This window comes from Necator americanus, chromosome X (genome assembly GCF_031761385.1).
Source record: "Necator americanus strain Aroian chromosome X, whole genome shotgun sequence".
NCBI lineage: Eukaryota > Metazoa > Nematoda > Chromadorea > Rhabditida > Ancylostomatidae > Necator > Necator americanus.
Genome location: NC_087376.1, coordinates 26,881,293 through 26,898,435, shown reverse-complemented (window position 1 = coordinate 26,898,435; position 17,143 = coordinate 26,881,293). Strand labels below are relative to the sequence as shown.

The 17,143-nt window shown below is 38.6% G+C and overlaps 1 protein-coding gene across 2 annotated transcripts; it reads right to left on the bottom strand.

Moving 5' to 3' along the window:
• Positions 1-7,584: 7,584 nt before the first annotated feature.
• On the bottom strand, positions 7,585-16,594 carry RB195_025630 (uncharacterized protein; the record flags this gene model as incomplete). 2 transcript variants are annotated; one of them, XM_064213858.1, is made up of 12 exons in its annotated part: positions 7,585-7,683; positions 8,076-8,188; positions 8,776-8,924; positions 10,098-10,279; positions 11,149-11,280; positions 11,604-11,822; positions 11,888-12,033; positions 12,361-12,426; positions 13,088-13,145; positions 13,217-13,298; positions 14,553-14,715; positions 16,573-16,594. In XM_064213858.1, the coding sequence occupies 12 exons, from the start codon at positions 16,592-16,594 to the stop codon at positions 7,585-7,587; spliced, it is 1,431 nt and encodes a 476-aa protein (XP_064069739.1). The 2 variants fall into 2 exon arrangements, with proteins under 2 accessions (XP_064069739.1, XP_013294301.1); XM_013438847.2 differs by lacking the exon at positions 16,573-16,594 and having other exon boundaries at positions 14,553-14,713.
• Between the last annotated feature and the right edge of the window lie 549 nt (positions 16,595-17,143).

Genomic DNA, 17,143 nt, shown 5'->3' with positions numbered 1-17,143 from the left:
CCTAATTGTAATGTAACGGGATGCGACTTACTGTTCTAACTGTATCACCATCATTTTTGATCACTGCACTTTTTATTGTCGAAATGTTCAGCTCACCTCTACGAGCGGCCGATCCTACCAAGGTGAGCGCACATCAATCGTTCTCCTTTACATCGGTCCTTGCGAAAGAAAACCTTAAACAACGACGACTGGACAAAGTTCACTCATTTCCGTTTCAGTCTAAGGTGACATTGACCACCACTTTGGCGTATACAGTAATCTTTCAGATGGTTACAAAGAATATTCCGAAGGCAATAAAATCGTCATATTCATGACAATTGATTTTTGTTATTTTGCACTTTGTAGATAACAAAAATTCACGTATGGAAAGAATAATCTTCTAAATATCCTTTCGAAGTGTTGGTTCCGAAATGATTCTTGGATGCAGACCTAGAAAAACGTGAAGTATAAATTCTGTATTTTGCAGAAATTACCTCTACCTGTAAAATTTCTCCTTAATAAATAAATAAATAAGGCAATAAGCTCAAATATATCCAAGAGTAATGTCGTTTTTCTGCATTCCTCCTGTTTGGATTTATATATAAATAGCGAAAAATTCTTGTGAACTTAGCATGGTATATTGATAAACGTTGAATTGATAAATGACTACAAAGTTACGGTATAATCTGTGGAAGAACAACTCTGGTACTATAACCTGTAAATAGCTTCATAGCCAATTCTGCGAATCTTGAAACCGAAAAAAAAATTTGAGGTAGCTAAAAAGTGAAATTCGGTTAAAATGATATGTAGTAAGTGGTAACGGATTTGACTTGAAAGATTTCTGATAATTTTTCGCTATCAAAAGTGGGAAACTGCTTAAGAAAGAGACAGAAAAAGGTACTCAAAAAAAAATATCAAAAGTGAGTAACTTCTTTTCCAGTAAAAAAAAGATGCTACCTTCTGGAAGGATCATTGGCTGAATGGTGCCGGAGATGATGTCATTCTCGATCGATAACAACATATTTCAACAGCATAGTCAATTGTGTAAATGCACTACAAATCTCAAAATTTTCGACTTCACTGCATTATATTTTCCGCAGATTCCTCAATGTAGTGAAAAGTTTCTATTATAGCAATTCATTGATTTTAGTAAAGGAAGTAAATGTAACGATCCACTCCTTTGAATAAAAAAAACCACTTTGACTTAAAAAGCCAGTTGCACTTTCCGAAAAAAAAACGTACTACTGTAGAAAAGGAATTGCTAAGATTTAAAGAAAAGGAATGCAACCTTGAGGTGCATTACTTACTTTTCAAAAACAAACAACATTGTTCAAGGTAAAAATTTTGCAATGATTCTGAATGCAGTTTTCCAAGCATAAAAAAACAAAGAAAAGAGTGACTCACTAATGTGCTCGTAAATCTTATAAGTTGTTTCTACTCGATGAGTTCGGATATGAACGTTGTTTTTTCTTCTACTACATAAATTGTGCTGATCATTTGTACTTTTCAAGGACCTAAATAATCGATAAATATTATTTAATCACTAGTTGATAGTTTCTCGAACTTCACTACCATTTTTTTTCTCAAGCCACAGACTTTCTGTTTCAAGCTTATCTTCTTATCTGCTTTTTCCGTTCGTTACAGAAAGCACAGAAAAGACGAGAAAAATAAGGAATCCTGGAAACGGTGAATAACTCATGACCGTTAACATGTGAAATTTAATTCTTGACTATAGATATTAGTTTTTTTAAAGAACTTGGAGAAAATGGCCGAGAAGATCAAATTTCGAATCATTTTCTACATCGAACGAAACAAATTCTTTACAAAAAAAACATTTATTCGTTGAGGAATGAAGAAATAAAACCCGCTTAATCATATCTTTAACTTTGAACTTTGAAACTTTGTAAAATTTACTGGCAAATATAGAAATTCAAATAACACAGAAAGAACGGATTAAATTTGAATACCTGGGTCTCATTTACAATTTTTTCTTTCCAAAATACATTGTCCTGGAAACATGAAAGCACTTCCGGTGAAATTCAAATTCCCTTGATTTTACAACCTCCAATCTTGCAAAAAACGCAGTAACATATGAAACAAAAGAACACAAGAAAAAGATTCCCATACTCTATGAGCCAGATGCTGTTTAAAAAAAAACTTTCCCTAAAAAATCTAATTTTACCAATTTATACATAAAAGTGATCCAAAATCCTTTTAAACTGCACGTGTTGCTCCAACGGCGGTTTGGAAGTCCTGTTTTTCCTTTCGAATTTTTCAATTGATCGGTAGCCGATAAAAGTTCTTAGTTGAAGAAGAATATTATTAATGAAGTTCTTCACTTATTCCCATTGCTTCATAGAATTTCCTTTCAAATTCTTTCGCTCTCGCTTTACAATACTATGAATGTTTTACTATTTAACGGAAATATTTTCAAAGTCGCTGTTCAATCGCTCTGCTTAGCGGCCCCTATGTAAACGGTGCTCTATCCTGCACTCATCCCGAATGACTATCATTTGAATTCTTAATACGTGTCCTCAAATGGTGTTGAATATTTGCATCCTTATTTCTCAACCTGTGAATAAATGGTCTCTGGAGAATTTTAGAGATTCTCAGATCCCTAAAATTCTTAGAATGTAGCTACGGATACTTGCAACAGATCCAGAATTGCAATTCAGCTAATGCGTTCCGTTTGTCAAGGATAAATTTTTAAATGGAAAAAAATATAAAACGATTTCGAAGAAACCGTAGTCACATCTTCCACATATTCTACTTCCTATACTTAATAATTTCCTTACAAATTTTTTAAGAGCACACCTATATGATCACATAAAGCATAGAAACACATACATGTGACATTCCTAATGAAAGTTTTTTTAATGCTTTTTTTCCACGTATGTTATGACAGTGATAGCTCAACGAAATGTCACAATAAGATGTTGCAGAATTTCTCGATAAGAAAACATGTAAAATACTGACTTGCTGACATGTCATACTATGTCACGTGGAACGATTAGTGAACGCAAAGGATTCCGCTGTTTTCTGGAAGAACGTGACCTGATCATACTGCCTTCAAATAGCCAAGGATGAGTATTGGAGATGGTCGACGATAACAATGGTGATATCATTTTATGGATGCTTAATTCGTCCACTCCAAATACTTGTTATTAGTAAAAAAAAAACTATGATTATTATTAATCAGCCATTAGATCGACGTGAGTATTATAATTACTCGGAGCTAGATTCCAATAAAACGTTTTGAATCCATTTTTTTCTGTAGCAGGGTATGGCCCAATTAGAAAGAGGTTCAGATACATATGACTCCACGGTCAACGGCTCGAAATCGCTCTGGTGTCAACTGAGCTCTTCATTAAGCTGAGCTCTATTAAATTGAAATGATACATATCCAGGAGGATGCGAACACTTGCTTGATTCATCGGCAAGCACTCACGGGTCATACGCGTTCGAGAACCTCAAACGATTCTGAATTGAATTGAACGCGTTGCCGCATCCCACCAAGATTGATTAGCGCCAGACACTTGATCCTTTTATCCTTTACTTTCCTTCCCAACATAAATCAGATGTTCTTTTCTAAACTCTATTTTCGAATATTATCTACGTGATTCTTGTACGTTGATAGTTTTATTTTTTTGTAAAATTTTCTGCTATAATTACGATAATAATGAATTTTCTAGTATTCTGCAGCTTGGAACTATACAGATATATTACCTAATAAGTTAATGATCGCAGTTACTTTAAGCATAATCATGAGTTTAATTTTTCGCGCTTATCATACCCCGTATCATTACCAGAGAAAGTGTAAAAATATCTGAAAAATCAGAAAACGAGGACAAATATTCTTTCGAATAATCAGTGCTAAGACAGTGAATCCAATGTGTCTTACATTCTTTTCAGAACCAGTCCAACTCGAATTCTTTGACTAATGTATGTACTTTGCGCAACACGTATGTATGTGCTATTTAAATGTGACGAAACCACAGTACATCCCTTTTTTAATGGTGACAGTTGCTGGATTAGCAAGAAAAGGAACGAACGCCCCCCGTTCTTTTAATAGTAGATGAAAGCCCGATGAAAAAAAAAGAAGTAAGTACATACTACAGAAAATTTTATCGACAAAGCGATGCTTAGTATTTCAAATTTCCTGACATGAAATAGTTCTGGAAGAAAAGGTGCAGAGGTGAAAAAGCGGTCCTTAGCTTGGACGAAGAACAAGTGGGTATAAACCTAGAGGTGCTGAGCTATGTATGTATTAACAGTATAAACGAATGTTCCAATATATTTTATCAATCTATAAATAATGCTAAATTCGATAATTCTTCCTTTATTTTTCAAAAATTTAGACTTGCAAAACTTTTCCTAATCTGAAGCATATATTCTTCTCCATTTTCTTTTAGATATTCAACGCACCACTTTCTAAATCTTCCCTAACTCAAAAGATAAGGTCTACTCTCATTTTCCTGGAAGCTTTCAGTGGATTTCATTTTTCTGATAGAATTTCAGCGGCCCTCTTCCAGAATTCACACTACCTTAATTCACGCTGTTGAAAAAAACCGCTACTTATGGGATGACACTATATATAATAATACGATAAAATTACATTAATATGTTATACTCAACTGGTAAGAAATGATACTTGAAATCCTCCTGATGTATTATAAATTACAGTAGTCCAGTTCTGAAACTCATAGAGGTTAACTGTCGTCCAAAAGTTGTGAGAAAATCTCTCAATGTAGAAAATGCTGGAATTCCGTTCCCATCACATGGAAAAAACTTTTGTTTGTCAACGATAAACCTTGGAATATTTCCTGAGACAAAGGTCACGGGCATTCATTCTATCACAAACCACGTAATTTGGACATTGCTCTTTATTCTCTAAACTCGATCGCATTCGGTCAATTCTTGTGTTTCGTGCGTCATCGAAAATATCCGAATGATCTGTTGACGGATCAGAATCAAGATTTATTGCGTGGTATGTATGATCTTGATATCTGTGCTTATTTCATTGAAACACGAAAATAGATACTGTATTCGTAAATATAATTAATTGAAATATAGTAGTGAAAGTAAAAGAAAAAAATCCTCGAAAAGAATGTTAAGTGTTTGCTATGAATTTACTATGAAATGCAATTATTTACTATGAAAAAGTTACAATAAGCAAAAAAAAAACATGAATATGTAGGTTGTGACAATGATGAAAATTCAAAATTCAAATACAACGCCTCTAAACGCTACATCAGAAACACAGTATTTCCCTTTTCTTAAGTGTCAGAATTTATGGGAATACTTTCAGCAAAACTTGTGAACTTGTACAAAGTGCATTGCTGTTCTATGAAATTTAACGAGTTCCTATATTTTACGATGTGTGCAAGCAGAATTTGTCTGTGCATGCAGTGAACGAAAAAAAAACCACGACGCTTTCAATGCCTTTCAGAAGTCAGAGAACGAGTAAGTATCCTGCACCAAAATGAATCATGAGATGTACGTGTGGACGATTGCGGCACTCAATCAAATGAAACACCACGTAGACGAGCGGAGGTCGATGACTCCGTGCAAACATCCCACTTGTGCACCACACTTCATTAAGAATTTCTGACTGACTCAACGGGAATTTGTTTTCCACACCGTTCTTCGAAAAATAAGTGAGAAAGATGAGAAATTTTTCGTTGATGTCGATGTATCACTGAATTTCGTAACCTTTGTAGTGACCTATGACACGGATGACTTTTGTTATTTCTAAAAATGAACGATGAATCCTCAACTAAGAACTGTATCGGTGGAAACTGGAGTTTGACAAATTTTTAAAAGATGACCACTTTTTTTGGGGGGAATGAAGAATTGCTCAAAAACGAATCGTCTGGGAGAATCAGTTTTTTTAGCGATGATCTCCGACCAACAGTTCGACGAACAGGGAATTCGACTGGAACTATCACAGGTGAATGTTCTTTGTAGGGTAATTTTAAGCAGTAGAAAATATTAAAAATTCCACCTATTGGAAGAGAATGATTTCAAAAAAATAAAGACAATAAGGAGAATAAAACCTATTGAAAAAAAGGGTCTCACATATGAAACCTCCTCATTGCACAATACGTGGAATTTTTCCGTGGAATTTTTCACGCATATTTTTTGTATCAATGTTTCATTACACAGTTTAAAAGATGTAAATATAGTAAATATGGGATCGAGGTATCTGCACTGGATTTATACATGAACAGGAAAATAGGAACACGTACTGCTCTTCCTAGAGATATTTTTAAAAATACTGGTTAGTAAATGTCAAGATGCAGTATTTTGAAAGTGTAAAAAAAAAACTTGTCATATTCAAGAAGATGTAATTCTTTTGGTAGGAAGAAATAAAAATGAATTCCCGATTAATTTAACTGTAAATAGTAGCACCAACCATTTTTTATAGGTTACATAGCTCAAAATTTAGAGATTAAAGAACTAAGGCACACCATTGATTCAAAAACTGAGAAACACATTTCAAAACATTGGCGAAACGCCAAATCTCACATTTAAATTTTTCCTCAAATTTCAGTTCCACTCTGAAAAACCGGTCCTGGATCAACCGAGTTTTTTCCGAAAATAATACCGCACAAAAGGCGAAATCGAATAAGTGGGCGAAACCCTAGTCTTTAGATATTTCGAGGTACGTAGTTCCCTCTCGATGTGTTTTTAATTAATTAAATGATATAATATTGTAAAGGGTTATTCCTAGATATACACATTTTCCTGAACAGTTTTTTCGCTTCTTGAGAATAAACAGTGGCTAGAAGCTATGTTATGTTTAAAATCCTAAAATCCAGATAACATCACTTTGAAAAACTTAGTATAGTACTCTATATTCTATCAACTCATTAATTTCTCTTTAGAAATTATGCCAGGATAATATAAGATAATATTTGTAATGCTTTATTAGAAATTCATCTTATCACAAATTCCCGAATACTTTCAAATGACTGATCAAAGCACGAAAATGACACGGGGGTTTTCGAGCAATATGCTCGTTTAATAAAAAAAAACAATACAATAATAAGCGATAGAACTATATGCGTAATATTTTCGAATGTGTCCATTTATATCAATTTATATGAATACATATACATGTACACATTTAGAATTATAATGCAAAAATAGGCAAATCCCAGAAGAAGGGTGAAAGAACGGGGATTGATGATCAGCCGTGAGTCGCGGACATACACCACACTTACACATAATCACAAGAAAAAATCGTAATGTATAACAAAAATATCCTACCCTTAATTCGGTGAAAGTGTGTCTATGAGAGGGTCACAGCGGTTGTAACCGAGAGAGAAAAAAGCTGAGCAAGAACGAGCATCTACAGAATTAACAAAACGAAAGGATACTGTATGTAATTATCACAACTCTACAGGTTTCTCTTCCAAAAAAAAAACATTAGGCAATGATGCATCAATATCAATGTGAACATCGTAGTAAACAAATAAAAATCTAATCAGAATTATTTTGTTTATGACCCGAAATCGACGAGCACAACATATACATATAATATTTATGTTGTGACTGATTGCAAGGTTGATTGTGAGGTTTAATGAGCTATTGCATGCAATTTTAGAAATCTTTTAGCAGTAACTCATCCAAAAGTGGATCAACTGGTAATGATATGTCCTTGCTGAATTGTAGGAGACCGCACATGGCTGACGCAACTTTCTGCAAATAAGAAATTTCATTTATTTTTACAAAATATTCAAGGATGTATGTCTTATTTCATTACTTTTGGATTTTCTTTTCAAATTTATAAGATTGGTTCTAGTAGCCACACGCTATAAATAAATTCTGGTCATCTGACTGATCGCAAAGATCGGCGATGCGCGACAGCGACCGATCGACCGACGACCATCGCAAATACCACGTCCAGTATCAGTCACGCGATTCATGGTCACATCAGTTTTGCACGAAGAAAATCGCAGAAATTCTATTCCGAAATAGCGCCGCATGCACCGTATTCTTTTTTGCAGAACAGATCTGTGTAGAAAAACGCTAACATGTCTCACTGTGATTAATCGAAATCTGCATTAGAATCAATCTCGAACAGAACATACCGTAACCGAAGCAATCAGCAGCAGAAGATGTCCAAAACGGGCGGTAGCCTCCGAAGCCGGATGCCTTGTCATGAGATGCGAGAAGAGGGCATTTTGCACGGATTCGCGACCAACTAAATTAACAATAATAGGAGGTTGTACGTTTTAAAGGAACGTTTTCCGTTGTTACAATTATTTCATCCTTATATGAAGTAAAAGTACTCTAAAGTAAAAGTACCAGACATAAGGTAATCATTCTGCGAAGAGGAGCAATAGTGTTTGGAGATGGAAGTTCTTTATCTCTTGAAAAGACCGGAAACTCAGCAAGCAAATAATTTCATGAACTGGAATCGGTTGGAAATACTTAGAAAAATACAAGCGCTAAATGATTTGAATTCTGCATAAAACACGTTATTTGCTGACTTCGGTAGTTTTGCAATGAGGATATATTTCAGGAAGATTTGTAGGATTCGACTCAAAAATATCAAAATCCTCCGTACAATTGATTATTCACTTTGAAAAATCAAAATGAAATATAAATTACGCCGATTTCATGTTTCTAGTCACGATACCATAGGAAAATTTTATAATTAGACACTGTGTTCAACTAGTAAACTATTGTCCAATATTTTGAAATGATTACCGCTCTTCCCATTAGAATCATATAATCAAAAATTGGAAATTCTCAATTTAAAAAGTCTAAAAAACAGCATAAACTAACCAAGCAGATGTCCGGAGGATTTCATTGATAGACCCTTTACGTTCGGATCAAGTGCCATAATAGCTTTAAGAGCAAGAAGTTCTGTTTCAGTTACATGCAGCTTTCTCAACTGATTTATCACTTGATCGACTAAACCACGACGGACAGCCCTGAAAATATTTTATTGTAGTGAAAAAAAGAAACAGACTAGCTCACGCAAAGATATAAATTAGTAGGTTATGTTTCAGTAGATCCGCATAATCACTAGGATGACCTAGTCGTCGCGCGCGATCATCTTAGGACCGCATCGCGTCGCACACAATCGCTAATAAGTAAGCGCAATGTTCGCATAAAGTGCATGATCTCTGGTCGCTGCGGCAACAGCTGCTTTCACCCACTCGCCTCGCTGGAACACCAAACATTATGGAGAAAAATTAGGATGCTCTAGGATCTATCTATCATCTTCTCATGGATTATATTTATAATCGCATTTGATAAGTCTCAAACGTGAAGTCATGCTTTTTTCCATACGAAATCGGTAGCCTTGTAACACACAAAGGCTATCGAGACAGTAGCGTCAAGTATCCGTTTTGTGACGTTATCCGTACGTGCGAGCGCGAGCGCGATAACCGGTTCGCAACGCGCGACGCCACGATGACAGTGGTCGCCATTTGGCCCCAACGGGATGATCGACAGCAGTGAACATTGACCGCTGTCATCGTCCAAAATCGCGCACTTTAGACACCAATGCAAATACGCCGATCATATAGGAATGACATCATGTCGAGTCACTCTCCTCCTCTCGCGCACAATCGCCAACGGCCGATCGCCGCTTCATTTGCACCGCTGCCGTCCGTCTGCAATGACATCTAGATTACACCCGCATACTCAAATGTTGCAAACAAGATGTTTGGCATCCTTGTTTTGCAGAAAAATCGCAGCTCGTGCACCTCTTGGTTATGCCACGATCGGATTTTAGGGTTGTGGTAACTCAACATTGAGTAAGAGGAAGTAATAAGGCGACATACATTCCGCTCCCTATGATAAGAACGAATCTAGGAGAAGTGGAAATGCGCGCAAGAAGGTTCACATATCATATGATCAAGGAACGAAAACCATCGCGTAAATACAGGATTGGGCGGCCTCCCTGGGCGGCAAGGCATCTTTGGAATGACATGCTGGGATGTACAGAGATCACTAGCGCACTAGCGTGAGTGAAGACCAAACCTACGCTGCAACCGGCGGCCGCGGCGGCGGTTACGACGACGGTGATCGTCAGTTCAGCACGGCTAGACGCGTAAATGATCAATGATCGGACCAACCAACGATCAAATACGACTCACTCGCACTTTGCAATCATCAACAGATGTCGTTTATCGTCATCCAGAACCGAGGAGAACAATGACATATCGGATGGTAATGTATGTCCGGAGGGCAGATATACAGCATCACAATCGCTCTTTGACGAGTAGAAGCTCAGCATCAACAACGCAAAAGGCGTTATACAATTTCGGATCAGTGCGATCTGGAAGAAAAACGTCGACAATATATGCTTATACAGAGATATACAGAGAAAAAGTGAAGGATAGATAGAAGGTAGTGGATAGTGAAGCACTTGCTCAAATATATGCAATAAAAAATGTGAGGAGTAAGAATAATATGAAAAAACTAAGCAGAAGTCTATAAAATGTGAAAAAAAAATCCATTGATTTCACAGAAACCTGCGAATCATGGTCATAAATGATCATGAATCACAAATGGAGAACAGTGTGATAAGAGCACTTCAAGTATTCGAGAACTAAAAGAAGCTTCAGCTTGCGCAGAAATTATACTTTAGAAAGTAAAATATGTCCAAAAATAATATCGTTGTAAGGATATCAGCTTCTTTTCATCCTAGAAAGAGGGATTCAGATTAGTATTTCACTGTTTTGACAAAGAAAAAATAGAACAGAAACGATTAAAATGATTAAAATGACACGATAAACAGAAAAATCTTCCATGTGTATTTTGAAGAATGCTTGAAATTAAAAATGAAAACAAAGGATTTTGAAGTATGTAAAAATAGGGATGACTTCACGTTAGTATACATTGTCGAAAACGATTTTTGTTCTCAGAATAAAATTCAATTCATTCAATCAAAATAAGTATCCAAAACCACCTTTTCTGTATGATTACACAGGTGTGTGGCAAACTTTGATACCCACCCACATCCCTCCTCCTTTACACTCTTTCACTTACATATGTACATACGTGTTGAACCTTCGTATAAATGGAAGAATGTTTGGACGTTGTACAAACAACAGAATACACTTTATGTTTGAACAGTGACATTGAACGGGGGGGGGGGGGGGGCACATTTCTATGAGAGGACAAAAAAAACGACTAGCTCGATACCTTTTCCTCAGGAAGAATGTCAGCGATTGGTTTTAACGTGTTGGCGTAATCGAATACCAAAACAATCATTCGTCGAACATTTTCCGCAATTGTCATTAAACTACCTGGACCATTTGAGCCGTCGAATAACAGCTGAAAAAAAGAGTAGTTAATCATTTAAGTTAAGTCAAATTTTGGCTCAATGCAAATCCCCTCAATATATTACAATTTACATCCCAAAAATGATTTTTAAAAGTACACTCTTCTTATAGAAATGAACTTTTCTTTTTTTATCAACGTCGAACACGTATGAGCGACATGAACGAAGAGGCAGCGAGTCCAAGTTAACCTGTTCTTCATCGTTTTCTCTCGCGTCCCGCAGGTTTTGCCGAAGAATATTTTCCTTTGTCTCTTTCATTTATTATTTAGTACATGACGCAAATGAGCAACAAAAATTAACCGAAAATGTCCCTCACCTGAGATCTGGGAGTGATAAGCGAGGGTCGATGAACACAATCCAGAAGTGTCGGTCGAGCTAAGGGAGAGATTGGTGCGACATCACGTAGTTGGAGACATATCTGTTCAATTTCACGCAGCGTTGTCAAAATTTCATCGCAAGGGCTGGGACGAACATCCACAGCTGGTGCGGATTCAGCTCGTGAAGACGGAGATGTGGGATTTTCGTCAGAGTCATCCTTTAAAAAAACTGCAGATAGATCTTCACAATAAATTACATTCGGACGTGGAATATTCAACTCACCCTTTTATTTACGCACGGTAAATCACCAAGCATAGATGCGCCGGATAATTTTTTCACAACCGCCGGATCGAGGCCATTTATCAGATGACTCCCATTCCTTCTTGGATTCTTTTGTCGGCCCGTTTTGTCCCGGTCGGGTCTGATCGCTAAAGAAATACTAGATGAGTGATGTTTAATCGCTAGTGAACATTCCGTTTTTTTTGGATTTATTTGATGGGAACAATGTGTCCTTAAAGTGTTTGCATGTTATCAATAGTATCTGTGCCTGTTGTGCGCATTCGCAACAGCATGGTATGCACGTTATCACTAATCATATGACATCTAGAACTGAAGACGAACGATGCTGAACTTTAAGGCACGGACGATGTACTTCAAAAAAGCGTACACAGTCATGAGATCACTAGATGAGCACGAATCATTATAATATGTGTTTTAGACAAAGTACATATATCCCTATGAAGAACAACACCCACCATCTGGCTCCATTCCCACGTCAAGACATTTTTGAAATCGGCACGAACGGCAAACGTTTCGCCCAGCTGAAATGTGCATCGTAAATTCCGTATGGTGTTTTGATGCTTGTCCGTCTTCTGCTTGTGCATCGACAAAGAATGACTCACAAATGGTTGTTGTTTTTTTTTTCGTCATAGCCGAAACGAGAGAGGGGATGGGGAAGCAGCGATGAACAGACATGGACAGATATTATGACGATTCAAAAGCTATTTAAAAAACAATTGCTAAGGAAAAAGTGCTAGCCAAAGATCTAATTGTATTACTTCGTCTATGATGCCTTCGAAATAGATCATGTATCACTGAAGAGGATTATTAAAATATCCACTCAAATGTCCGTATAAAGTCGTCTTCTCATAAACTACAAAAGTGAGTTACGACCTTATGATTCCGGTTATTAGACTATGATCGGTCGTTCAATGATGTTAGCAATGATAAGAACGGTCGAAGAATACGAAGAGCAGCAGCAGTAAGCAGAGATCGCCGAGACCAACCATAAGTCACACATCCAGAAGCGTCAAGAAGCGAGCGATGACTAAGAAGCGCAACGAAAAAAAAACAAACAAAAATAATGGTTGCGTCACGCTGCTGCTGTTTTAGAATAATACTTGAGAGAGGAAAAATGTATATGGGGTACTTTTCCAGATGTGAACTACACATGAATAGAAGCGGATGAACTCGATAACTCACCTTTGTCGATACGACATTTTTGATCATAACGGCAAATGTAGTTCTTTCCGGCACGTACCTATAAAAAAATCCCCACATGTGCTCGTTCTCGAGATGTTAATGGCCAACAAAATGCATATGAAAACTTACGGTTCTTCGAAAAAATCCCTTGCAGCCGAAGCATGCGACAACGCCATAATGTCGTCCGCTTGCTTCATCACAGCATACAGAGCTGTAATATCATTTCTGAGTATGCTGCGATTGGAACTACCTTCAGGTTTTTTTTCCCGTTGCACTGACTCAACACTGTGGAATGCACTAGGAAGGAGAGATTGATGTTAATCCGGGAGTACAAGTTAAAGTATGATAGGATAAGCGATGTACGATACGTCATGTTTTGTTTTCTGTCCACCGTCACGTTCGTTTTACTCGCCGCTGATTTCAGCATGCCGCCACCGCCTGCACATATAAGTCTCAGCGGAGTTGTACAGACCAACGTTTATCCTTGAAAGACTGCCTCTGTCAGCAAAGACGGCGGCAGACAGTGCGGTCGCGCGGAGATCTTATCTTTCATCTAAGGTCACCGGTCTATTACACACATCTGTTCTCATACGATGTTACTCAACAAAACAGTAACGATCTGACCTTTTGAGGTTCTTAAGCGGAACTTTGCGCGCTTCATTCACCTAGGCGAGCAACACGGTCGGGGTCGAACCGAAGAGCATTCGGTTGAGGTGAGCGTACTAGGTCACATCTGAATGTCCAGTATTCCAGCTGAAGGGAACCGCGCTGACGGATGATGTGCGATGTGTGTGTGTGTGTGTGTGACCCGATCCATGCATTCGCATAAGATAAATGAGCGTTCTCTGTACTTTTATATGCGAGCTGGCGCGTTTGACACATTGTAACTGTTTCGCAATGGCGTTTTTCTTTTTTCGTAAGCACGCGGATTGCATTCCGCTTCTCCCTGACGTCCTCCTCCGCCTCTTTCCCCTTGATTCTCACTCAGGCAATAGCTGCCAGCGTGTCACAAAAACATCATTTGTTTGTGCGTTTCCGTCTGCCAAATAGAAGCGCGCCGACGAGATGCGAAAAATAGAGAGAAAGAGCGAATAACAAGGATCGTTGGCGACGGCAAGGAACTAACAATCGAGGCCAACGGAGTAAACACAACCAACTAGCTAGTCAACAGCCAGTACGAAGAGAAGAGTGCTCAAGCCAAAACACGACCTACACTTCTGCACGAGTTAGCTATATAAATAGAAAGACGAAAATATGAACAAGGATCATCAAGCAAAAAAAAGGAGGGAAAATGTGAAGCGTTTAAAAAAGACAGGTGGAACGAGAGAAAGAAAGGAATTCCTTGCTTGCGATTCTTGATTAACGCTCTCCAATCAGTCCAGACAAGCCAAGTAAAGACCACGAAAACAAAGATCACATTTAATACGCAAATACAATCGAAGAAACGACCAAAACAAGCACTCACCATATAGTGGACTCTTCATTGTTAGCTGTGGATTTCGGTGAAAAGTCAGAGATCTCTGGCTTTAGCAATGATTCCATTGAAAATGTTGGTTGATTCGGCGATCCGCAGCCCATCAGCGCGGCAAACGCAAACGCCGCGGTCGAGGCTCCGGCGTCCGTCATTCCTGTGCGATAAACACTGATCAAAGACCACCTCAGCGACCGGCGGGCGGGCGGACCGCCGCTGTCGCGATGTCGCACGCGACCACCCGCCCGTCCAAAGATCCACCTAATATCACAGAACGCTTTACTTTCTACACATAGACGTGAAAAAAAAATAAGAACAGTGGGTATGAAATGAGAAACGATGTGATAATATAAACTAAGAAGGAACATCGGAGAATAAGAATGAGTTATGAGTTATAGTTGTGGTAAGTAGCCAGTGACCGAACGGAAACGCAATCCAGCGAACAGTTGCGATTGCAATCAACGCGAGACTAAATCACGTTTGTACGCTGTGTACACATTCTGGGATTTCGAGAATACGTTCGAAAAACACGCCGGATACGACACACCGCCGCCATCGCCGCCGCCGCAGCAGCGACAATCGCGAGGATCGTTGAGTGATGAGTGATCATGGCCTGCAGACCACGGTATTCTGAAATGGACTATGAAGAGATGATGGGGCCAGAATTTTTTTTCTCGTCCTCTTGAGCAGAAATTGCTGCAGATTGGATAAAGTTCGAAAAACATTCGAAAGTCTATCGAATATGGCACATGGGCTCAGTGCTTATTCGCACTCGTACTAGAGCATAAAAACGAGGCAAAATTCGACTTGGACTGAAAAGTACGACAAAGAAGTTGGATAGGCCGATGTCGGAAATGCCGGCCGGCGCAACACGATTGCACTTCCTCGCCTGTCCGGATGAAGAACTCACGGACAGCGGCGGTGATACGTGTATGCGTGCGTGCACATGTACGTAACGAGCAATGTGAGATCAGCACTGGCACAGACGTCGCTGAAGAGGTGTGTACCGAACAAAACATCGCCAACGCACACATTTACACGAGTACATGAGTCAATGGTTCCAAAGTTGTCCTTGATCAAAGAATAACCGAAGTTGAACACTAATAGCGTACATTAACGAGAAAAGAAGATCACTTACTGTCACCGTACCAAGCACAAACAAGCATGCGATGACAGCAAAAGATACACGAACAGCTGACCGGTATTGCTCCTCTAAGATACAGAGAGCATGAAGTGAAAACAAGAGCACATCCATGCTGCTCCATGCGATGTCACTTCATCACTAACGTTATTTCGAGAGAGCTAATGTGAGCAGAACAAAGAGAGTGTGCGTGTGTGTGGTTGTGTGTGTTTGTGTCCAGTCGGTATACGAAAATATAATACCAGGTGGAACCAGTTCATATAGAAAGATAGCTATGAAAGCGATTCCTTAACTCTCACAAAGTATACGGCGAAGAAATTCCGAGAGCACTTCGTAGCGGCCAAAGAACAACAAACATTGCCGTCATCGTGTAGAGAGATAGGGGCAGTGGTGACTGGTTATGAGGCGGCGAAAGTGATGAAAAAGAAGAGGAAGAGGAAGGAAAATCGGCACTAGAATCGTACAATTTTCATCCATCTATATGCATGTTAGATGATGCTTTGCAGATGCTTGTTATTGTGCAAAAACCTCGTCGCAATGCTCCTAAATGTAGTGGAATGGGCGTGTCACATTTACTGATCGACGGCGATTCTTACTCAATCATGGGAGGGTATGAGACTACATCGGTAGAGAATACATCATGCACATGACGAAACCAGATTTGTACGAGTACTTTTAGCGATCAGCACACCCATGAATATTGTTCACAGGTTTTTTTTTTCATACTTTCTCATCAATAAATAAGAATGATTTTGTTGCTGTTGTAGTGGTAGTTAAAATAGTAACAGAAATTATAAATAATTTATCATCATACGTTACGAACGGGAACATTTGATGACGTCTTGTAGATGTTTCTGTTTTTCGCAGACTTACTATTTTCGTCGAACGATGACATGCGATCGGAACGAGAGCAGCAAGCGCCCAAGAACCGCCGCCGACGACGAACACAGATTGAATCGTAACCAGAAACGGAACGAAAAGTTGCCTTGCGCTGTTTTTTTTCTCCTTCTGACGAGACGCCGGCGTGCCATTTATTGTTCACAAAAACTGATCGAACAATGCACGTTCTTAGCAAGGCTTTTGCCGACGAATACATGGTCGCTTGGCAAACTTCAATCGTGATGATAATGAGGTGAGAAAAGTGTGTGTGTGAGAGAGAGAACAATGAACAAAGTTAGCCATTCGAGAAAGAGAGAGACCGAGCACTTCTCAAGTCAGTGAAATGGCGAATGAGTGGGCGATGAACGCCAGATGTGTTCTGCTTACGAAAAACCATCGGCGACTTTCGAGTTCACAGCATAATGGAAAGGCGCGCGATAGTGGGGAATATGTGAGGCTTGATGATGTATTTCAGAAAACAATAAAAATAAGACGATAACTCTAGTAATATCGGCTAGACCGATTCCCTATATTGTTTTTTTATGTGTGTGCATGTGTGGATTGC